Source organism: Drosophila santomea, chromosome 2L (genome assembly GCF_016746245.2).
Source record: "Drosophila santomea strain STO CAGO 1482 chromosome 2L, Prin_Dsan_1.1, whole genome shotgun sequence".
NCBI lineage: Eukaryota > Metazoa > Arthropoda > Insecta > Diptera > Drosophilidae > Drosophila > Drosophila santomea.
Window position 1 is genome coordinate 8757329 of NC_053016.2, and position 21194 is coordinate 8778522.

General features: G+C 44.4%; 10 protein-coding genes across 13 annotated transcripts; 6 read left to right on the plus strand and 4 right to left on the minus strand.

Annotated features, from left to right (window-relative positions):
• Positions 1 to 200: 200 nt before the first annotated feature.
• LOC120443877 (alpha-N-acetylglucosaminidase) lies at positions 201 to 2988 on the plus strand. Its single transcript, XM_039623260.2, has 2 exons — positions 201 to 724; positions 805 to 2988. Exons 1-2 carry the CDS (start codon positions 437 to 439, stop codon positions 2881 to 2883), a joined length of 2367 nt encoding a protein of 788 aa, XP_039479194.1. The 5' UTR covers positions 201 to 436; the 3' UTR covers positions 2884 to 2988.
• Positions 2989 to 3133: 145 nt separating this feature from the next.
• On the minus strand, positions 3134 to 8458 carry LOC120443875 (exportin-1). Its single transcript, XM_039623259.2, has 7 exons — positions 8309 to 8458; positions 6187 to 7962; positions 5698 to 6068; positions 5155 to 5634; positions 4732 to 5064; positions 4308 to 4673; positions 3134 to 4193 (listed from the first exon to the last, which is right to left on the minus strand). Exons 2-7 carry the CDS (start codon positions 7676 to 7678, stop codon positions 4044 to 4046), a joined length of 3192 nt encoding a protein of 1063 aa, XP_039479193.1. The 5' UTR covers positions 7679 to 7962; positions 8309 to 8458; the 3' UTR covers positions 3134 to 4043.
• A 380-nt stretch (positions 8459 to 8838) lies between these two features.
• On the plus strand, positions 8839 to 10535 carry LOC120443878 (protein fuzzy). 2 transcript variants are annotated; one of them, XM_039623262.1, is made up of 3 exons: positions 8840 to 8992; positions 9051 to 10165; positions 10220 to 10535. In XM_039623262.1, exons 1-3 carry the CDS (start codon positions 8915 to 8917, stop codon positions 10275 to 10277), a joined length of 1251 nt encoding a protein of 416 aa, XP_039479196.1. In that variant the 5' UTR covers positions 8840 to 8914; the 3' UTR covers positions 10278 to 10535. The 2 variants fall into 2 exon arrangements, with proteins under 2 accessions (XP_039479195.1, XP_039479196.1); XM_039623261.1 differs by having other exon boundaries at positions 8839 to 8992; positions 9051 to 10535.
• Positions 10437 to 11610, minus strand: LOC120443879. Its single transcript, XM_039623264.2, has one exon. The coding sequence runs from the start codon at positions 11543 to 11545 to the stop codon at positions 10538 to 10540; it is 1008 nt and encodes a 335-aa protein (XP_039479198.1). The 5' UTR covers positions 11546 to 11610; the 3' UTR covers positions 10437 to 10537.
• A 276-nt stretch (positions 11611 to 11886) lies between these two features.
• On the minus strand, positions 11887 to 13161 carry LOC120455573 (serine/threonine-protein phosphatase 1 regulatory subunit 10). The gene is made up of 2 exons (XM_039641944.1): positions 12663 to 13161; positions 11887 to 12590 (listed from the first exon to the last, which is right to left on the minus strand). Exons 1-2 carry the CDS (start codon positions 13000 to 13002, stop codon positions 12082 to 12084), a joined length of 849 nt encoding a protein of 282 aa, XP_039497878.1. The 5' UTR covers positions 13003 to 13161; the 3' UTR covers positions 11887 to 12081.
• A 1093-nt stretch (positions 13162 to 14254) lies between these two features.
• Positions 14255 to 15516, minus strand: LOC120443695. The gene has a single exon (XM_039622934.2). The coding sequence runs from the start codon at positions 15427 to 15429 to the stop codon at positions 14356 to 14358; it is 1074 nt and encodes a 357-aa protein (XP_039478868.1). The 5' UTR covers positions 15430 to 15516; the 3' UTR covers positions 14255 to 14355.
• Positions 15517 to 15883: 367 nt separating this feature from the next.
• Positions 15884 to 16427, plus strand: LOC120458756. The gene is made up of 2 exons (XM_039646528.1): positions 15884 to 16020; positions 16089 to 16427. The coding sequence occupies exons 1-2, from the start codon at positions 16011 to 16013 to the stop codon at positions 16370 to 16372; spliced, it is 294 nt and encodes a 97-aa protein (XP_039502462.1). The 5' UTR covers positions 15884 to 16010; the 3' UTR covers positions 16373 to 16427.
• Positions 16428 to 17255: 828 nt separating this feature from the next.
• LOC120458757 lies at positions 17256 to 17698 on the plus strand (the record flags this gene model as incomplete). Its single annotated transcript, XM_039646529.2, has 1 exon — positions 17256 to 17698. A coding segment is annotated over one exon (300 nt), but the record flags the coding sequence as incomplete, so codon positions are not given.
• A 59-nt stretch (positions 17699 to 17757) lies between these two features.
• LOC120458754 (accessory gland protein Acp29AB-like) lies at positions 17758 to 18568 on the plus strand. Its single transcript, XM_039646527.2, has one exon. The coding sequence runs from the start codon at positions 17791 to 17793 to the stop codon at positions 18487 to 18489; it is 699 nt and encodes a 232-aa protein (XP_039502461.1). The 5' UTR covers positions 17758 to 17790; the 3' UTR covers positions 18490 to 18568.
• A 153-nt stretch (positions 18569 to 18721) lies between these two features.
• On the plus strand, positions 18722 to 21192 carry LOC120452653. 3 transcript variants are annotated; one of them, XM_039636994.2, is made up of 4 exons: positions 18793 to 18934; positions 19056 to 19226; positions 19274 to 19810; positions 19887 to 21192. In XM_039636994.2, the coding sequence occupies exons 2-4, from the start codon at positions 19212 to 19214 to the stop codon at positions 20988 to 20990; spliced, it is 1656 nt and encodes a 551-aa protein (XP_039492928.1). In that variant the 5' UTR covers positions 18793 to 18934; positions 19056 to 19211; the 3' UTR covers positions 20991 to 21192. The 3 variants fall into 3 exon arrangements, with proteins under 3 accessions (XP_039492918.1, XP_039492908.1, XP_039492928.1); XM_039636984.2 differs by having other exon boundaries at positions 18722 to 19226; positions 19463 to 19810; XM_039636974.2 differs by having other exon boundaries at positions 18723 to 19226.
• Positions 21193 to 21194: the final 2 nt, after the last annotated feature.

Below are 21194 nucleotides of genomic sequence, written 5' to 3' on the forward strand. Positions count from 1 at the left end.
TGTAGATCACAGTAAGGATTTCGATGAAGACCGCTATTCAAATACCCTTCTAAATTGATATAACATTTTTATTTATTGTTATTCTATCTTCAATATAAAGCTTAAACAGCAGTACATTCATAGGGGATTAGAGTTCAAGGATATAGTTTGATAAAAATGATCTACAAACTTCTTATCAAAGTTGTAATACGCTTAGTGAGTGTATCAGATCCCTCGCCTTTCAGAACTCTACTGCGTCATTGTTCAATCTGGCGATAAGAAGAAAGTGATCGAATCCCCAGCCAGCTGCTGCTGCTGCTGCTCTTCTCTTCCATTGTGTACTCATCGGGTTCACTTAGCGCTCTCTCCCCAGATCCCGCATTCTTCGGGAGAGCTGCAATTGCGAGAGGAGGAGCTGTCAGTCAGTCAGTCACTTGGGCCCCGTTGACATTGACACATGGCATTGGGCGGACGGACTAACGGAAAAATGCAGCTTAATTGGAAACTGGCCTTGGCCTTGCTAGCGCTGCACCGCCTGCAACTCGGGCAGGGTTCAGAACTGAACTTGGATGCGGCTTCTGGCGCTGAAATGGGACTGCAGATGGCTGCCCACTTGTCGCCCAGCACGCCCACAGATGTCCAGGAAAGCGCCGACATGTCGGTACTCAGCAGAGTAATCGGTGAACGATCTTCTCAATTGTTTAAGGTGCATGTTAATAAGCAAATGGATTTACGTAGCTTTCAGGTATGTAAAAACACTCCTATGAAAATGTTTACTTAATGGATGCAAGGATTAACAATGAGAGATTTCGGCTTACCTTGCAGATTACCATGTTGAATGATGGCCGGATTCTGCTGATGGGATGGGATGGTGTGTCCGTGTGTAAGGCCTTCCATCACTACCTCAAATACGTTTTAAGCAAGGACGTGGATTGGTTCAAGATGCGCATTGTGTTGCCCACCAACTTGCAGCTGCCCAATGTGACCATCGAGTCCCAGTCGGCGAGCCCGTTTATCTATCACCAGAACGTGTGCACTTGGAGCTACAGCTTTGCGTGGTGGAGCTTTGAGCAGTGGCGCCGTCACTTGGATTGGATGGCCCTGATGGGCATCAGTCTGACTATTGCTCCGGTTCAGGAAGACATTTGGGTGGAGGTGTACACGGAGATGGGCCTTACGCTGGAGGAGATCGATGAACATCTGGCTGGACCAGCATTTCAGGCCTGGCAGCGCATGGGCAACATTCGTGGATGGGCGGGTCCACTGACACCGCAGTGGCGACGATATCAATTGCTCCTCCAGCAGGAGATAATCGCTGCCCAGAGAAATCTGGGCATGAGTGTGGCCTTGCCCGCCTTTGCCGGTCATGTGCCACGGGCTCTTAAGCGCCTGAATCCTGACTCGACATTCATGGAAGTGCAGCGATGGAACCAGTTCCCCGATCAATATTGCTGCGGCTTGTTCTTGGAACCCAAGGAGAATCTTTTCAACGAGATAGCCTTGAATTTCCTACAGAAGATCATTACGGTATATGGTTCGAATCACATCTTCTTCTGCGATCCCTTCAACGAACTGGAGCCACCGGTGGCCAAGCCGGAATACATGCGTTCTACGTCGGCAGCGATATATGAATCTATGCGCCGCATTGATCCTCAGGCCATTTGGCTGCTTCAGGGCTGGATGTTTGTGAAGAATCCCTTTTGGACCACGGACATGGCTGAGGCTTTCCTCACAGCCGCACCACGTGGTCGTATATTGGTGCTAGATCTCCAGAGCGAACAGTTTCCGCAATACGAGCTAACGCGCTCTTACTTTGGACAGCCTTTCATATGGTGCATGCTTCACAATTTCGGCGGCACCCTTGGCATGTTTGGATCAGCTAAACTGATAAACTCCGGAATCGAAGAGGCGCGTCGGTTGCCCAACAGCAGCTTGGTGGGCACGGGCATCACACCCGAGGGCATTGGCCAGAACTATGTGATGTATTCATTCACGTTGGAGCGCGGCTGGAGTAACAAGCCCTTGGATCTGGATAGCTGGTTCACGAATTTCTCACACACCCGTTATGGCGTGAAGGATGAGCGTTTGGAGCAGGCTTGGCTGCAGCTCAAGAATAGTGTCTATTCTTTCCGTGGTCTGCAGAAAATGCGGGGACAATATGTGGTGACGCGAAGGCCGTCCTTCAACCAGGAACCCTTCACTTGGTACAATGCAAGCGCAGTGCTGGATGCCTGGCACCTGTTGCTCTCCTCCAGAGCCATTATTCCGCTGGAGGATGACAGATACGAGATGTACGAGCACGATTTGGTGGACATAACCAGGCAATTCCTGCAGATCATCGCTGATCAGTTGTACGTCAATCTGCGGTCGGCCTTTAGAAAGCGACAGGTTACGCGTTTCGAATACCTTAGCACCAAGCTGTTGAAGCTGTTCGATGACATGGAGCTGATCCTGGCGAGCAGCAGAAACTTTCTGCTGGGCAACTGGCTGCAGCAGGCCAAGCAGGCGGCACCCAGCCCTGGGGAGCAAACAAACTTCGAATTCAATGCCAGAAATCAAATCACAGCCTGGGGTCCTGATGGTCAGATTCTGGACTACGCGTGCAAACAGTGGTCCGGCCTGGTGAGCGATTACTACAGGCCACGGTGGAGACTCTTCCTGGAAGATGTGACGGTGGCCCTGCATTCTCGGCGACCCTTCAACGGCACCGCTTTTAAGCTGAAAGTCTCGCAGGAAATCGAACTGCCTTTTAGCCACAAAGTCGACGTTTATCCTGTGACGCCGGTTGGCAACACCTGGCTGATTTCCCAGGACATTTTTGAAACCTGGAAGGCCTACTCAAAGGACACGCTCTTTTTACATAACAACAGATTACCAGTGCCCCGAAAATTGGGTCCTAAATAATCTTCTAATATTCATATAGTTTAATACAACTGCCAGCCCAATCGTTTTGTAAAACTTTCTTTAAAATTGACTTTAAATATTAGAAATAAACATCTTTTGACACTAGTTTCTCTTGGACAAATTATGGGACACCGCTATCTGGGTTAAAGGCAAAGGCATTTAAAATATACGAAATTGTTTGCAAGTCATTTAGTAGAAATCAGGTTAAATTGCAGACGATGGTCAAGCCATTATAATTGAAAGTTAAATGTGGCTTTGCATCATACATCAATGTAGTTTTAATTGATTTTTATTTAAATTAATGTACAAACTAATTATGTAAAAATTTAAACATGATCATTAATACGCATTTCTATGGTTATTTTTGTTTTTCTTGATGTATTTGTGTTTTGGGTATCTGCGTTTTAGTTCTCTTTTTTCACACATTGCATGATGAACTCTATTCTGGTTATGATGCTGTGTTTTCTTGATCATCTCCTTATTGCGTCCATCGTCTTCAACGTCGGGTTAATGCTAGATTTATGCAAAAAGATTGCATATAATTTTGTTACTCCTGCAGCATCTGATCTGTTTAAGTCACTACAATGTAATTTTTTACTTTAGGCTTTCTTCATCTTATTGTTGTTTCCTTTGCTCATGTTTGTGTGGGTTTCTCTGAGAGGTGTGTGTTTGTGTTTGCTCAAATATTCATTCATACTCGATATTTCTACAATTACTCATTTAAAAAATTCCAAACAAACATTATTTTATATTAGTACAATAAAGTTTGCATCTTTCGTATCGGTTGCGTGTAGTATGACGTTTTACAACTATATAATGTGAATTAGGGGCGGGAGTTGGGAACTGGCTGGGTTTCTTATTTATGCTGGTATGTCGAGGACAATGCGCAAAAATATGTTAATCATATTAATGTATGTAATTGCGCACGAATAACCATTTACTCATTCACCATTTAACGCAACTATATTTGTATAGGTGTATGTGTATGCACGTGTGTTGGGTCTTGTGTGGGTGTATTTATATATATAACGTACTTATATGCATTCAATCAAACAAACATTTATACTTTCTCGCTCGAGAAACACTCATACATCACCATCCTTTTATCATTCTCAAGCATCAACTAAAACATTCTAGCTCAGGGACATCGACATCGACATCTATTCGTCCTGCATATCTTCGGGCAACTCGTGCGGATTCAACATTCCTGGAATATTACGCTGCATCTGATGTTTGTTAGACTGCTCTTCTGCCAGAGCCGCTTCACGTTCTTCCAAGTACAGATCGGAATCGTCCTCGCCGGTGGCCTCCTGCAATTGAAATGATATATTAGGGTAAACGATATTTAAAAGCAGTGATCGTTGCCAATTGACTCTGTACTATGTACATTTAACTTTAATGGCAATTATTCGACTAATACTTACTCGAATCTGAATGAGAAAATCTCTCAAATGCTCCTTAAATGCTTGCACATTCTCGTCTAAATTGAAAAGGCCAGTGACAAAGACTTTGATCTGATTATCGGACAGATGGTTAAATGCCGATTTCAGCAGGGACGCGACATACTCCTGTATGAATATCATATTATCCGGTATCGGACCCAGGTTCACCGTAATCTTCCTGTTCTCCACCAGTGAGAACATGTACGCCAGAATGATGGCGTGATTGGGCAGGCCGGCCGTGTGTGAGGTGTCAGTGACCACCGAGAATATCTGCATCAGAATATCTGTGAAGTACGTCTGATAGAAACTCTGCGCCGCACCGGGATGCTGATCTAAGTTTTGAAGCATCTGCAATTGAAGACAAGTGTTAAAATCAACATTTGAAAGTTAAATACATGGAATGTACCTTAAAGAGAATATTCAATCCCATATCGGCCACATTCCGCATGGTGTGCTTGAATGCCCACACCACCGAGTCGAAGACCAGTTTGAACTGAGCCGGCGGTATATTAAGGAACGCCTTAAAGCAGTGTGCATTGACCGCCTGCAGTAGCTCGTAGAAGCTAAGCCTGTGCTGTGGGAAATCCTCAAAGTTCTTGTTGATCATGTCCAGTGTGCACTCGAAGACGGCGTCAAATATTTTTGGTACCTCGTTTGTGATATGCTGACGCAGTTTATGCACAATGATTGCCATCGCACTTAAAACCTTTGGCTCCCGTGCCGATGGAACTTTGCAGCGCTACAAAATAAGAAAAAACAAACATTAGTTATGAATCTTCCAACGGAAATTAAATTGAAAGCACGTGCATGTATGTTATATGGAAGTTACCTGGTAGTCTAGCAGTATAGCGTCCAGCAAAGGCGGTATGAAATTGTCCATCACCAACTGATTGTCGTTGGAACGAGACACCCACTCGGATATCAAGTTAAGCGTCTCCTTTTTGACCACATGCATTGTCTTGATCAGGGGCTGATTGTTCACATTGACGCCATTCACCTCGATGGCCTGTATGATATTTTCCGATGTTATCTTGTACACATTCAGCATGTCCAGATATATGCGACCCAGTTGAATGACATACGCATGCCCCAGGGCTTTGCATGCAGCCACATTCGTTTTAAGGATGCTGCCCAGCTGCTTGACGGCGGTCATGTTCTTCAAGAAGTCAACGTTTTTCGAGGCGCGGGATATGATGTCATCCCACACCTGGTTGGGCAGTTGCATGTACCTCTCGATGAGCACATCTTGTTGTACCTGATCCACCTGGGCGGAGATCATGTAGCCGACAGCTTCATAAAACGTGTGAACCTTTAAATGCATTTAAACATTAGTATTTTTTATCCAATTACAATCAAAAATCAAAGGCACTACCTGCTGCGGCTGCAGATCACAAATGATGCTGCTCATTGTTGTGAGAATCTCGTCAATAAAGGTGCAGGCCTCATTCGGCTGGATGGTGACAAAGTAGCGGCGGCACTTGATGGCTATCTTGATGAACGTATCGCATGCCATATCCTGGACACCATCATGTGTTTCGTGCATAAATTCGAAGAGTTTATTTACCACCGTCTTAAGGAACTTCCAGTGGGCGCGCAGGAAGCGTGGATACTGTCCCACCACATACATGATATTGGAGGCAATAATGGCCTTGTTGTCCTTGCCCTTCTTCTGTTCGCACAGACCCAACAGATCCTTGATGACGGTGACCAGGAACCGTTTTTCGTCCTCTTCGCAAAAAGCACCTGAATTGTAAGAAAAGGACATAAGGTTTATATTAGAAAAGTATGAAGATCTATGCATAATTGTGATTTATAATTCTCAATTACAGACTGGAAAAAGAAAACACCAAAAATGGCTCACCGGATATGGAACCAATGGCCCAGCACAACGTGTTCAGGTTCTTCCAAGAGAATTCCGATCCGTTCACCTGATTAAGCAGCTTTAGCGTCATGATGCGGTCCGTGTCCACAGAGTCCAAATGGGTAAGAAAGACCAGCGTTTCGCGCATGTTCTTGTACAGGTTAATCGAGTTCGTGTCCTTCATAAACTCACGCACCACTTCCCCGTTTTCGTTCTCCACCACCAGCACCTCCTCCGGCTTGGCCATGCGCGAGATCATTATGAATCGCACTTTAGACAGGATGGGGGCGTAGAACCGTCGACGGGGATACACTTGTTGCCTCTTTGTAGATTCCAGTGTGGGGTGGAAGAACTCTGAATTGTATAGATCCTCCACGAGGCTGTTCCAGTATTCAAGACAGATCTTAAATACCTCCACATCCTCCACCTCGCTTATCATCACCAGATACATGAGCGCCTGGTTTAGATAGTCCACATATTTGGCATCTTCTACCAGTTTGCCGTGCTCTTTCAGGAAGGTGCATAGGAACATGGCCAAATTAAGGACCAGCTCCTGCTCCGTGTCCGAGCCATGCTTGAACACGTGATTCATGTTCATATTCTGGCCGACTATCTGTTCCAACTGCACCATCGTGTCCTTAAAGAGCGTCGCGAAATTTTCGTCGTAGTTTGCCGCAGTCAGGCCGGCGATTTCGGACAGGCACTTCAGGGTCACATTCCGGAACATGGGCACGCTAAGGAATTTGAATATCAGCGTTTCAATCTGCTGCGTTTCAAAGATGTAGCCCAGCGGAATCCAGTTAAGGAACCTCAACAGAGTCTCCAGTGTGACGTGGATTAGGGCGGCATTCATCGAGTTCTCCAACACGAAGGAGCATAGTGTAAAGATCTGTGAGAACTCCGAGCACATGGTGTCTTTCAGGTGCTTGGCCTTAGTCTGCGTGATCTGACCCTGCGAAAAGTCGAACACCTCTTCACTCAGGTTCTTGAGGATGACCATGTTGTTCATGCACAGGCTCTCGTTCGTTTTGGACGCACCGACAATGTCACTGATGAATGTCTCCCAATTGCGTGGCCATTCGCGCTTTAGAATGTGGACCAGAATCATGTTAAGCTTGTTTAGATACACTTTGTTTTGCTCCATAACGTTGGGATCCGATGAGGTCTTGATGATCAGACTGACCACATACTTCTTGATTCCCTCGCACTGGTTGCGCGGAAGGACCTTCCAGCGTGTTTTAATGACCTCCTCGAGGATTTGCAGAGCATAAAACTTGGTCCGCTGGTTCTGTGAGTACTCCAAAATGCTGTCCACTCGCGTCCACGCCTCCGGATGCTCCTTCAACGTGGTCAGTATGCTCTGAGCGAGGCGCAACTGCTCGCCCTGCGCTGTGTACACAACCTCGACGATCTTGTCCAGCAGATTGATGTCCAGCTTCTGGGAGAAGTCGAGCAGCTTGCTCGCCTCGTCCGATGTCAACATTGTCGCCATCGCTTTGTAGTAGAAGCGGCGTTCGCGTCGGCGTCGCTCTGCAGCTGTGTCCGCGTTAATTTTGATAGCTTCTTGGCTTCCTCCTCCGCCGGATGAGCTCGGATCTCACGTTTTTCCCTTTTGGATTTCTTGTTTTTCAGTTTTTAGCGTTCTACTTATCGGATGTGTGCGGCGGCTTCTGCTTCTGCTGCTTATTCTTCTTCTTCGCACTATGATGACGGTGAGGAGCGGCGACTCTCGATCTGGATCGAGATCTGGATCTAGTGCCGGGACTGGACCTGGAGCTGTGGATAAAAGACCGTTGGTTATACATATTGCGTACTTTTTCGCCTGTCGGCAGGCAACCATATTTCTTTTTTGTTTTCTTATTTCATTTTTTTGGAACACACAACTACAAGCACACGCTTACTGCCTGCGCGCGCTTACACTTTTTCGCACTCGCACACATACAAGCGCTCGGCACACCACACACACACACGCACACACTGGCACAGGCGAACGCATCGCCGCCGCAAATGCGACGAGCAACTGCGGCGGCATTTTGCAATTTTCGAAGCTTTTCAAACGCGCCAGCGAGGACGCGGTGCGTAATTAACAATCATAAACATGCAATTCACTTATGCAGCTTACCTTTTTCCGATTCCAGAAAGAGCAGCGTGTGAAAACGACGACGACGGACAATGCGAAATGCAATTTGTGTAAGCAGTGTGCCCGTATTGCGCTGTACTGAGTCGTTGGTTTGGTGAAAACATATGTCCGCAGCCCTGGTGTGCAGACATGCACCCAAAGCGATCGATAGCGGTGATATGCCATCGATGGCCAATCGATTAAAATAACTGATCGGCATGGAATAAAGATCTATAATTTGTTTGCTTATCAAGTTGCAGTTATAAAGCTTTTAAAAAACAGTGTAACAACATTTAGTTGCATTTTATATTCATGACTAATAGCCAGTTAATAATATGGCAATGTAACTGTTCCTCTATCGCAAATACACAAAACTTTACCATACTAATTATTAAAATAATAAACAAAACTTTTACTAAATAACAAAAAAAATTAGCTCATATTACGATGCAAGTAATTTGGAAACAATTTTAAAGTGATGATATTAATTCATTATTTTAACGATCTGTCGATTTTTAGTAAATTGGTTCTTTTCGATCTTTCAAAAAGTATCGATTTAATCGATGTAAACATCATACGTTGCAGGTTCGTCGAAGAAGAAGAGCTGGGATGTCCATCTATTTGTTATGTTTGACAACAAACGGCGGATTGCCCGTGTTTACACGAAAGAAGGGAGAATGCGAAAATGTAAAAGCAACAAGTTTTGTTCCGTATTACTTAGTTAACTCACCTTTCTCTTATACAGCTGCCCTTTTCCACGGTGGCCTCCCTAAACGGCTTCCATATGTTCTTTAAATCGCTGGGGATCCAACTGGAGGCCACAACGACCAGCAAGCAGCAGCCAATTCAGAATCAGGCTCCTGCGGATGCCGAGGAATGGACTTACATATGGCGGGACAGGGAATCCATCACCCTGATCGTCTGTGGATGCGGCGTGGGGTCGGAGCAACTGCTTCAGACGCTGGCTGATCTTGTCTTTGGAGCGATAGGCATGTTTATCACTCGGGCCGCGGAAATGGCACATGCCACGCTTCTAGACAGACTAAAGAAGGACGCCAAGAAGTATGTGCCGATTGTTGACGCCATTCTGGAAGCCGCCTGTGCGGGCACACAGCTCCTGGGCTATACGGACTGCCTGCTGGCGGCGGAAAACGCCCAGTTGCTGCAGTGCCTAAACGAGTTTAGCGGCCACTGCGGCTCGCTCTTTTGCTGCCTGGTTGTGGGACATCGCATCGCAGTTGCCACAGAGGGCTGGTGGGATCTGGACACTCGCGATCGCGAGCTCCTGCTGTTTCTGTTGAATTCATCGAGCACACTGCAACACGATGTGCCGGTCTATTTGCCAGTGAAAAGTCCCCATATAGCCTACCGCTTTGTCAGCATTCCCGTGGCCTCCAATAGTGCTCTGTGTGTCCTGTGTGGCGCTGAGAATGCCTCTTTCCGAGATTTGCATGCGCATGCCATGAGTGCCTACCGAAATGAAGGCAACCTTCTGGCAGCCGCCGAGCGCTGCGTGCCGCGTAGTCTGCCCGAGCACCTGGAGATCGATGGGAATGTGCTGGCTATCATTCTTATTAACCGACACACGCGGAAAAGTCTTTTTACCAGAAATCTAAACCAGTCGGCGAGTGTCAAGCGCATCATTGTGGGCGATCTACAGCGCCTGGACATTCTTAAGAAGTTTTTCGATCAAACTATGGATGCAGTCCACCAATTTGAAACACAGACGTCTAGCAATAAAACTACGTTGGTGGACCAGTATAGCTGCTCGGACTATCACAAGTGCTATGCGCATACGGATGAGCTAGGAAATGTCATATTTTTGTTGTTTGTAGCAGCGGTGCCCTCGCATGCAATGAGGTTTAATTATAACTATTATAACGAATGGTTTGTAAAATCTTTTTATATTTACAGATTCCTGGCGCAACGCATCCATGCTAACATACTCCAGGAGAAGTCAGTATGCTGGTGATCCGATTTTCCTTTCTGAACTAAAAGACTGATTTTCATTACTACTTTTCAATAATTGCAATAATGTACTTTTTTAAAGCAAACTAAATTATATTCAACGTATAATAGGTACAACTACTTTTCTCAAGTGAAGCCTAATTCACAACGAATCTTATATGTATATGGTACATACTTATATGGCTTTAATGACTTATACAATGCCGTCCTTAAATATACTATTATACTCGTATACTGCAAATATAGAATATTCGCTCATGTATTTTATCCTTTTAATACAATATTGTATGGGCGACAATAGACCAATAGTTGGTTATTTAACTCCAGCGGCTTTATCTTTGGATCCAGATAAAATTGTAGTTTGGAGCCAACTGTAAGTAGTGTTCTTTCTCCTTTTGGAGGAACAATGCTGAAGCTCGACCCATTTTCAGGAGCCACTAGGGCCATGGTAACACCATATTCGTTTCTAATAGACAAAACTTGAACTGTGTGGGTGGCTGCATGGTTTTTCCATTGACGCTGATCCATTCGCACTTTTTTTAAGACTTTCTGGAATTCCTCGGCATAGCCTCCTCTAACAAAGCGCAGGTTTGATTTAGAATTATATTTATTCTTGCTTTTTGGCAAGTACTGCCGTGGACTTTCATTATACACAAGTTGAATAGCTGGAGAAGATTCAATGTTACTATCTTCAGTCAAGCCAGGGCAGTTAGATTTGTTCAGTGAGCTTTGGCTTAACGATTTCCAAGAAGTTTGAAATGGGGACGTTGCCAGTCGTTGAGGAGTAGATGGATCAGAGTCAATGAAGCAATCCTCTGACGAAACGTTGCAAGAAGCGCTTTGGGTCATTAATGATTTCCAAGTAGACTGGAATAAAGAGTTTGCCTCACGTCTTTTATATGAAACTGATGGAGGAGTTCTTGATGAATTTTGGACCGCGAGGGGCAATGGCTTTGCTCTTCGGCCCATTCCCGGCCAACTGGTGTTCAGTAGCTGGGAACATGATGAGAAACTTGTGTTTCCGGGAGAGTCCGGTTGACTGCTGCTCATGCCGGACTTGTTAAGCGTCTGCCACATTGCCTGGAACCTGGAGGGAGTGTTCTTCTGATGACTCGATGTGGACACCGCCAAAATTCTTTTTTCCTTGGCACTTGGGGTGTTAATGTCGTTTGGCGTAAAGTGCTGCTTGATCCTTGGACCAGCGCCATCTGGGCTGTTCTCCTGCTGATCGTCGTCCTCCAAAAGGAATGTAAGTTTACGTTTGGAGCCCATATTTTTTAAGAAGACTACATTTTGTTTAGTTTATTTTGCCGCGAGTCGAAACTAGTGTGACCACACCAAAATGAAACCGTACAATCAATAATCGAATAATCGATAGGCCGAGTTGCTAAATTATTGGCGCCAATAATATTTTTCAAAATTTAAAATACAAATGGAATAATATTTTGTATACTTAGATACTTAATATTTATTTAATCATTTATTAATTAATAAATTTCTTTGTATAATATTGTATAAAATAGCTAACAATAAATTTTATTTTAAAATAAGTTCTACGCAAATTGCGTATACAGATATAGATATATATTTAAATTTAGTTTATATGGGGAGAACCATTTAACGCTCTGCTGATAATGATTTATAGCGATAACGTTTTCACGAATGATTAAACAATATTCGAATTTCTACGAGTCCAAAGACCGGTTGTCATACTTTACCACAACAAAGTCTTATCACTGATTGTTACTTGTCGATAGAGATTCATTGAAGAATCCTTTTTTCCATTATTTCTGTTATGAATGGCATATTTATAAAGTGTATTTATGGGCTTTTCTCGCTAGCGGACTTCGACTTGCTGCGCGTCGTTTGCGTTTGCCCACGATGGTTCCCAGACCCGAAACAGTGCCCAATTGGAGGAGCAGAGGATTGCTGACCAGGGCGGCGGCGATACCAAGAACAGCAGCACTGGCCAGCGGGATGAGAAAGCTTTTAGCCAGCAGGGCTTTAGAGGATACGTCACCGTAGCCGGGACCCTTGTGCGCGGCTATCTCGTGGTGATCCGGCGGATATTGATATGCATACTCGGGCGGGGAATAGTGACCATGGCCAACACCGTGACCCGGTCGCGATCCATATACATCGAAGGGAATACCAGCCTCTACGCTGGAACTGCCGAAATAAGCGCCGCTACCAGCTCCTCCTACAGCTCCTCCTCCGCTGCCATGGGAGTACTCGTAGGGATACGGGTGGGAACTACTTTCAAAGCTGCCCACATTCGGTGCATGCGATGACCCTACTCCTGGCGCTCCGTAGGGACCTTTAAGTTTATATAAAATAGTAATGATAGAATAATACTTAATTCAAATGAAAAGCATTTATAACGACTCACCCACACTGATACGATCCTGGAGACTTGCACCTCCAGCTCGCCACCTGTTGTAGGTATCACTCAGGCTTTCGCCCACACTTCCCAGAGAGGGACGACCGCTGGAACTTATGGGAGTGTTGCTCTCCAATCCTGAACCTGGGCCCCTATAGAATTCGGGCGGTGGTTCGAAACTCTTGGCGGTGGCCGATCCAGCCAGGTCCAGTTGGTTTCCAGACCGCTCATTGACTCGTTCATCGCTGGCATTTTGGGCCACCGCGAGACTCGTCCAGAAGATGAGACCAATTGCGATCCGAAGCTTACGATTGCGGACGAACATGATGACTAAGCTCGCCGGCGCCATGTCATCGACTTTATAAAAAACTGGAGGGATTGCAGGCGACTGGCGACAAATTGTGGTGTGCAATTTGGAGCTAAAAGTGTCCGCTTCGCTGCGTCCATCATCAGTTGCGCCAGTCTGGTCGGGAATTTCACTTTCCTTAACAGGTAGCCTAACCAAGCTTAAGCTACACCGGAAATAAAGTATTTCAGTTTCTTGGATATTTAAGCCAGATTTAATAAGTAAAAGATAAAAGAGAAAAACACTTCGAATATAACAAGTTTCTTTCTTATGAAGAAAACAAGTACATAGTAAGAAATTAAGTAATTGCATTTAGAAGAAAACAATTTATAAGAAATTGAAAAATTTAATTTAGAAGAAAACAAATTGTAAGAAATGCAATAACTTAATTTCAAAATTATAATTTGATTATTTTTATTTTATTATTATTATTATTGAGAATTATATTATTTTGATTATTTTTATAGGTTTTTAAAAGCTGCATTTTAAAATATATAGTTCTAATGGCCAACTTATTTAAAAACCTCAAATATTTCAATATCAATTACATTGTTTTTTCCAGTGCACTTAGAAGTGGTTATGGGACCACAGAGGGTTAACGATGTTTGTGGAAACCTCCGAGGGGGAAACTACTCATGTCATTCGAAATGATGACAGATCGCAACGCAGCTAAGAATAGTTAAGAAATTATCACCGTTTTCGATGGCTGCGGCTGCAATCGACAAAAAACGGCAGCAACATTAAACAAAAAACATGACCAATTTATTAGATTGTAGTATGTCCAATTCGAACTGGAGATGCAAAATGATCTAAAATTGTAGACAAATGATGTCTTTGGTTTCCGGCAGACGACTCCCGATTGCGAAAAATGGATGTCGCTTGAAACGTGTCACTTTATCAGCTTATTGGGAATTGCTATGGTATTTCGCGGAATTTCGCTATCTGCACAAACCAGTGAAATTAAATATGAAACATTTCTATGTCACCTATCACGACAAGTTCCATAATCTAAGCCAATCGTGCTACACGTTTCGAATATTTTCACTTTGCATTGCACTAGTCCTATCTAAAGCCCAATTTAAGTGAATCTAATCAGGATGTGTGTCGCTCTATGACCTTGTCGTTGATATTAAGAACTGAATTGCGACTTACGGATATATATATAATGAATTGAGTAACTGGGACAAGTAAAGTCTACTTAAGCTTCAGAGCAACGTAATTGTCCAGTCAAAGAACTTTGCCGCAATAAACCACCTTTGTTGTTCAATGTGCTCGAAAGCTCAATTTATTTGATTTTCGCTTGATTAATGCTTTAAGACAGAAGTTCTTTATATGGAATACCTTTGGTGTCCTTGGTTATGCCATGCTATGTCCAATAGAGCTCCCCGCGTTGGATGAAGATCCAGAATCGAGTCTTAATCTCTCCGTAGACATACGTTTATTGGGGGAGTTTCCAGGCTCGGCGGAGATAACTGGTGTTGGCCTCGGCGTTTTGGGGTACTCGACGCGCAAACGACCATCAGATAGTATAGATTGAAGCCTAGGCTGGTCAACTAGCTCATCTGATGACGCTTTACCAATGGATGGGTCCGAAGCGGTTCTCTGCATCAAGCTAACTGCTTCCGAGAAGCTGGCTTTCCGCTTGCTCATATCCGGGTGATTGTCCGGATTTCCTGCTGCTCCTAAAAGTGGACTCCCACCTGCGGTTTGATTCTGATCCCCCATCTGGGTTAATAATTTCATGATTATATTTGTCGCATCCTTGGAGTCTGAGGGTCCTGCTAGTTGGGATCGCTGGGCTGACTCTACGGCAGCGTTAACCATTGCACGTCCTAAGGTTTCGTAAATTGTCCTCACATTCCCCACATCTGGTTGGTCAATGGTGTTCGTGCACTGATCCCGCCTCCGAGGGGCCTCCTTCTGCTGATCCTCGACTATGGCAGACGGATTCTGCGGCACGTGTACTCCTAGAGGCTCCTCCGTGTTCAGTGTCGTTGTACGGCCACAGCAAGGACACCCCGTCTCCATCTTTGCTCCTTGTCTATTACCAAACCTAGGAGGTGGTATGTAGATGGGCATAATCCGGTCCTCTGGACGAAGAACATAGTACACCGGTGGTGGTTGGTTTGTGCCACGGGAGAAATGACGAAACTGGCTTTGTGAATGCTTCCGCTTGGTTGGAGCATAGTCCTCGGCACGGAATCTGGAATTCGTTCGAGGAGGTCCGTCCGGCGGAGTTCTTGTATTCGGCGCAATGGAAACCGGGCGACAAGGTCGCTCTGTCGTTTGTCTGGAATTGGGAAACAAGGGAATGGTCTGCACCGAGATGGGCATGGCCTGCATCTGTCCACAGGAACTCGGCTGTTGGGACACCAGCTGGATCATAATGGTATTGGGCTGACCTGCGCCACTGGTGACCCTCGACTCCATCGCTGTGGGAGAACTATCACGAGCAATTTGTTATCATTACTACAGCGAATACTTAGTTGTGTCAGGCCTACTGAGGTTTTATCTTTTATTTTGCAGCTACATTACGATCTTTGAATATTTAAGGATTTTAAAGGAAGTGCTACTTATAGGGGTTGAAGATTCGTTTGAGTTAAGAAGTTGGGTTCCCCACAGGTAAGTCTGTATTGGAAGTAAAAAACCAAATCCATTTCCGCATAATAAACCAAGCTCTTAGAGTTTGTAATATAACTTTTTGACCCCAATTGGGAAGCTACACGAGGCATGCCCTATACGACACCTCCAACTAATCGAACTTTTGCGTCAATAAAACTTAGGGGCGCGTACACTGCGCGGAGAGATACAGATAGGTTGGGCGATACAAGGTGCGATTATTTTGGAACGATTTCATGTCGCTGCCAAAATAGAATTTCGCACAGGCTTTCTGGCAGGGAAGATAACTGCCATTAATGAGAGCTAGTATCAGTGGCGGTCTGGGGTATAAAAGCTGGCGAATTCGCCCAGTCAAAGCACACTTACGGAACCAGTAGGAACTCAACTGCACCATGAAGTCCAGTAAGTCAGCCGAGGAAATCGCAAAGGATCCCCAATTGAAAAACATTCCCTTCTCCCTCGATTCATAGCTCTAGCTTTGATCTGCATTGCCCTCTTTCTGGCACTCTACACCGCCGTGAATGCGTGCGATCCCAATAGCAACAATCAGCCCGACTGCAGCAACTCAACCAACGTTCTAGTGAAAATCCGCAACTTCTGGGATCCCACTCGCTACTGGTGGTGTGAGTCCACCAGCTCCACAGCCCAGCCTGTGGTGTGCCCGGCGAGCGATGGAAACCCCACCGGATTCGACCCCACAGCGAAAGACTGCGTGGCCTGGGGAAATTGGACATGGACTCCTTACTGTCCCTAAGTTGATTGCATTCTTATAAAATCAATATCAAAATATATGGCAAACTAAATAATTACTTGTATTGTTTGGATTATTATGTAGATTTTTAAGCATATTTGGAACTCTAACTAATATATAGTAATATAGCAAGCTTGGCGGTTTCTATATCAAATGCGATTGTCCAGTTTTAAAGATGTAGTTCGTCTCTGTTGAATCAATATCTTGGCAACTATATTATTTTTAGTAGAGCAGAGTTTTAACGAGCTGTGTTACTTTTATTTTTAGAGTAAAGAGTCCACTTTAAGAAAGTTTAAAAGTGGCGCTATTCAACTATCAGATACCAGTTTTTCAGTATCATGTACCCTTTACAAAGCTCGTGGGACTGTGAAAGAGGAATTTGTAATTTTTTAAACGAATATTGATAGAAATTTGCTAAAATAAAATAAAACAAGCATACAAACAAAAAAAAAAAAAATCAACTTGCGGAAACCAGATGTTTAAAGTTACACAGGGTAAAAATTATCTGAAATGGTATGGCATTATATAATAGTAATATTATTAAAATACAAGTATTTAATATTATAACCAAGTGTACCATAAAACTTGTTTGTCTGAAGCTGAATGGCACGCTCTTCATACGATGGCGTCAAATGAGCCAACTGTCGAGATACAGATAGATACTGATACCAATAGTGATCATGCGATTATTTTTAAACGATTCCATGTTCTTTTAGAAATAGAATGTATTGTGGCGATAGTCGTAGACAATATGTCAAGGATAGATAGCAGGGTGCTATAAAATGACGAACTTTGGCTACGAAACGCATTCGGAATTAATCACTCGAACAAACCACAATAAAAGCAGGTGAGTTTCGTTGATGACCTCATATCCTTGAAACTTTAAAGATGCCAACTGAGGCACTCTGTTTCAGCCATAGTCCTTCTGTTCCTGGCCCTCTGCGTGGCTATCAACGCCGACTTTGTCTGCGATCCCAATGGCGATGGTCAGCCCGATTGCGTGAGTCGCTCCGGAGACATTTCCCGCGACTTCTGGGATCCCACCCACTACTGGAGGTGCTCTGGCACCGGACAGGCTGAGCTCGTTGCCTGCGATCCGCAGACTGGATTCGATCCCAAAACTGGAGTATGCGTGGATTGGCGCGTTTGGCAGTGGTATCCGCCATGTCCCGAAACATCCACCTAATCAATAAACTTCTAAAGTTCTAAATATGTACGATAAGGTTCTACTACTGAAAGTATTTATTTGGGGAGCTCTGATTGAATGAGGTCTTGGATATTCCAGATTCAAAGTTACTTTACTATACTATATCGAATCGTTAACGAGTATTAAATGCTAATTACCTCGTTTAAAAGTGTGATAAAAGGGTTAGCCCCAGGTGGAATTGAACATTTGGTCTCACAGACTATAAGCCTTTAATATGTACAAGTACGCAAGTTTGTTCTGCCTTTTAGCTTTATGGAACCTTTGGGAAGTCGGTGCTAATACGGACAAAGACAATGCTGCAACTCCAAAACCGGCAACGCCGTATTATACCATCGACAACATTGCAGAGCACCAGCAGCACTGGTTTAACTACAATTCCTTAAGACAAAATGGAACTTCGTGGAGAATTGATGCCATGGTACAACGCTTAGAAAGTCGATTGCAGGCCCTTCAAGACCAATTGGACGCTGATATTCAGTCTCTAAAGCAACAAATTGTATCCTACAACATGGAAAACTTATATATGCCCAAGAAGAAAGATCTGACTGGGTTCAAGAAGGTTGGCTCAAGGTACTTTTATTTGGAAACGAAAAGTAAGCAGACCTGGGATACTGCATCCGACTCGTGTCGTCGAATGGGCGGTCACCTGGCGAACATCCATGATGAGCAGGAGATGAACGAAATCTTTAAAGGAGCCCCCGACTATCGCTACTGGGTGGACTTGAATAGCCGTCCAAAAGATGATGGTATCTTCACATCTTCACTAACCGGAAGGAAAGCTCCATTTTTCAAATGGAAGTCAAAGCAGACCAATGTACATCTACATTGCGCGTATGTCTATGATAAACAAATGATCGATGAGAGTTGTGACGAAAAGAATTATTTTGCTTGCCAAGCTGAACAATGGGCCTGAACATAAATCATTTAGTTTTGAAACTATCCTAAACTGAAATGCGACTTTAATAATAAAGTTCCAAATGTAAATACCCAAACTGCATGTGCCTTTGATAATAATGTTATAAACAGTCAGATAGTTTTCTTAACGAACGGGTACTCAGTCTTCTTGATTTATATTATTTATATTAAGTGATCATAAGAACTTATGTTTTTAACTTATATAATCGACTGGTCTGCACTGAGTATTATTTCTGAATTCCCTCACTCTAGTTATTTGCATCAACCACAAAAATTGACAAAGTTTCTTAAATTGTTCGTTCTTTGTTTGTATTGTGAATTTATCGACTTGCTGGGAACATGGTTGATTTGGGTCTACCCGTGTCTAGTTGGTATCGTGGTCTGTCGCTCGATCAAATGCAGGCGGCAGATGACCTGGGAATGGCACTTCAATTCGATATCAGGTCCGTTCGGGATTGCCTGCTGCGCCTCGGACTGAGTCCTTTGGTCAGGAGACGTCAGCTCGTCAGAATTGTGCGGCTCAGTCGTGGCCAGAACCTGGCCTTTCTCTTCTTTCTATTCCAGGAGCACTACGACACCGGCGGTTCCTGCGGAAAGTACACAGTTAATGCACAACTCTTGCTCTCGGCCATCGCCTATCTGGATTTGCCCGCAACTTTTCGAGCTCTAGATAAAGTGCTACCTCTACACGGAAATCTATCCGGCGAATCAAAAGTACCGATGGAAGATCAACAGGTTAGTATTTTATGTTGCAATTGTGGGTTCTATAAATGAAGTTAAAGAATCGTTCTGCTCGGCCTACCATTATGAGTACGAATTCTACGTGCCATCCAGAAAAGGTAGATGAAGAAAGACCTACGGATCTCCCAGCTACATTTAGAGCGCTGAGCAGAGTTCTTTCCTCGCGGACATCTCAAAAGAAATCATCGTCTTTTCGCAAAAGGAAAAGGAGTTCAAAACCCTACTTTCAGAAGCTACCACGTCCCATGACTGTTCGTCGGTCCAAGCAGTATCTGTCGGAATCCCCGCTCTTGAGGATTCAGATCCCCAACGAAGTGGGGGATCCGAAGGAGGATGAGGATCGATGGTTCGCCGACTTTCAGTTGCATCCCATCCAGCGTACAGTCAAGGCAGTCATCAACTACGAACTGTGCCACCTGTTCGACCACATAGACGAGGTTGCTCCTGATCCCGCACAGGAAGCCAGGGATCTGTGCGAGTTCCATCAGGAAACTCGATCCCAGGAGCGAAAGGCGTTTCTGCAGGAGCAGCGACGACGCTATTTGGAAATGATTGACTTGGAAGGGTCGGAAAAGCGAGTAAGTTGGACTAATAACAAAATTTATATATTTATTTTATTACTTTTGTCTTTATATTTTAAATTCTCTGCTAAAGCTGACAAGGGAGAGGATAACTTATCACCTGAATCGCGACGTGGACAAGTACCTTCTGAAGTTCGGAGACAAGGGCTGGAGTCCTCGTGTGCCTGCTTTCCGAAAAACCGGATGTGTTGCTTGCAACGAATTGGTGCATGTCAGCTTGGAGACTCCTCCCCAGGTGCTTCTCCTCGAGGGTGAAGGGGGGCGTCTGTATGATAGGAGTGGTGCCTTGATGCGACTCTGTGCTGGTGAGGATGGCAAAAAGAATGTTCTGACTAAGGATAAGGTTTCCAAAGTCAAACCCAAATATTTTACGGCACCCGAAAACCACAGGCCCTTCGCCTTCAACTATGAACAAATTTTTAAAATGGGCAGCCAGCAATATTTGGACACACATGATGTCCTTCGGAACTCCTTGATGAATGCACTCACTGACGAAAATCACGAGCAGCGGCAAGGAGTTGCTTTGGGTATTAGGAGCAGTCACATCAACGAAGCTGTCGCCCGGTGTGTAAGAAAAATCTTCGAGAAAAGTTTGCTGGCGGTGCCGACTACGCCGACACCCAAGGTTTCCAGTGAACGCCTCGTCTACAACCGCGAACGAATCAATCCTGATGATGACAAGTTCATGGACCAAATGCTAAGCGATGGCTTCGAGGTCTTGCGTCGCGATCCCAAACTGGTGCTGGCCAGCCTGCACAATGGCCACCAAATACCGGAGGTGCGGGAGTGGGCTTGTAGGAGATTTGGCAAGCGATATGGCCCACAAACCAATGCGGAAATCGAAAGATACAGGCTCAACATGTGTAAATTGTCGGAGATGGAAAAGAAATTGGTTCCTTTGTTGACCAATATAGATCCGCTGATAGTCAAACAGAATCCCATTCCCTATGCACTCTTCAAGGAGATCATGGAAAAGTCGAACAAGTTTAAGAAGTCGTTTCGCGAGGAAGTCCTTCAGATCATTCTGAAACAATCCCGTCTCTGCTGGCAGGCGCAGCACAGCCTGCGCTTTGTCAACAGTTCCGGGATTCGTCGCACCTTCTTTACCTATCTGCCAAGTTCTCCCAGGAGTATAGATCCCACCTTCAGCCAATTCTTAGCTCATAGAAATGGCTAAACAGGCATTAGATCACAGCAGGATTTTTTTGTAAGAGAAGGATCTTACATCAATCATTAATATTCAGTTGCTTGCATATCTAGTGCGTAGTGATAAGTTCAAGACTAAATTGATATGTTTTTATACCTCTGATTATTTTTACATTTGACATGTAGAGCTTCAGAATAAAAGATAATGTATATGTTTGAGGTGGTGTCTAATACA

Coding starts and splice junctions, on each gene's coding strand:
- LOC120443877 (XM_039623260.2), top strand. CDS start 437: ATGGCATTGGGCGGACGGACTAACGGAAAAATGCAGCTTAATTGGAAA. Junction 725..804: donor TGGATTTACGTAGCTTTCAG/GTATGTAAAAAC, acceptor CTTACCTTGCAG/ATTACCATGTTGAATGATGG.
- LOC120443875 (XM_039623259.2), bottom strand. CDS start 7,678: ATGGCGACAATGTTGACATCGGACGAGGCGAGCAAGCTGCTCGACTTC. Junction 5,065..5,154: donor CTATACTGCTAGACTACCAG/GTAACTTCCATA, acceptor CTTATTTTGTAG/CGCTGCAAAGTTCCATCGGC. Junction 4,674..4,731: donor GATTGAATATTCTCTTTAAG/GTACATTCCATG, acceptor CTTCAATTGCAG/ATGCTTCAAAACTTAGATCA.
- LOC120443878 (XM_039623261.1), top strand. CDS start 8,915: ATGTCCATCTATTTGTTATGTTTGACAACAAACGGCGGATTGCCCGTG. Junction 8,993..9,050: donor AGAAGGGAGAATGCGAAAAT/GTAAAAGCAACA, acceptor TCTCTTATACAG/CTGCCCTTTTCCACGGTGGC.
- LOC120443879 (XM_039623264.2), bottom strand. CDS start 11,545: ATGGGCTCCAAACGTAAACTTACATTCCTTTTGGAGGACGACGATCAG.
- LOC120455573 (XM_039641944.1), bottom strand. CDS start 13,002: ATGGCGCCGGCGAGCTTAGTCATCATGTTCGTCCGCAATCGTAAGCTT. Junction 12,591..12,662: donor CCAGGATCGTATCAGTGTGG/GTGAGTCGTTAT, acceptor ATAAACTTAAAG/GTCCCTACGGAGCGCCAGGA.
- LOC120443695 (XM_039622934.2), bottom strand. CDS start 15,429: ATGGAGTCGAGGGTCACCAGTGGCGCAGGTCAGCCCAATACCATTATG.
- LOC120458754 (XM_039646527.2), top strand. CDS start 17,791: ATGTACAAGTACGCAAGTTTGTTCTGCCTTTTAGCTTTATGGAACCTT.
- LOC120452653 (XM_039636974.2), top strand. CDS start 18,831: ATGGTTGATTTGGGTCTACCCGTGTCTAGTTGGTATCGTGGTCTGTCG. Junction 19,227..19,273: donor TACCGATGGAAGATCAACAG/GTTAGTATTTTA, acceptor ATGAAGTTAAAG/AATCGTTCTGCTCGGCCTAC. Junction 19,811..19,886: donor TGGAAGGGTCGGAAAAGCGA/GTAAGTTGGACT, acceptor TCTCTGCTAAAG/CTGACAAGGGAGAGGATAAC.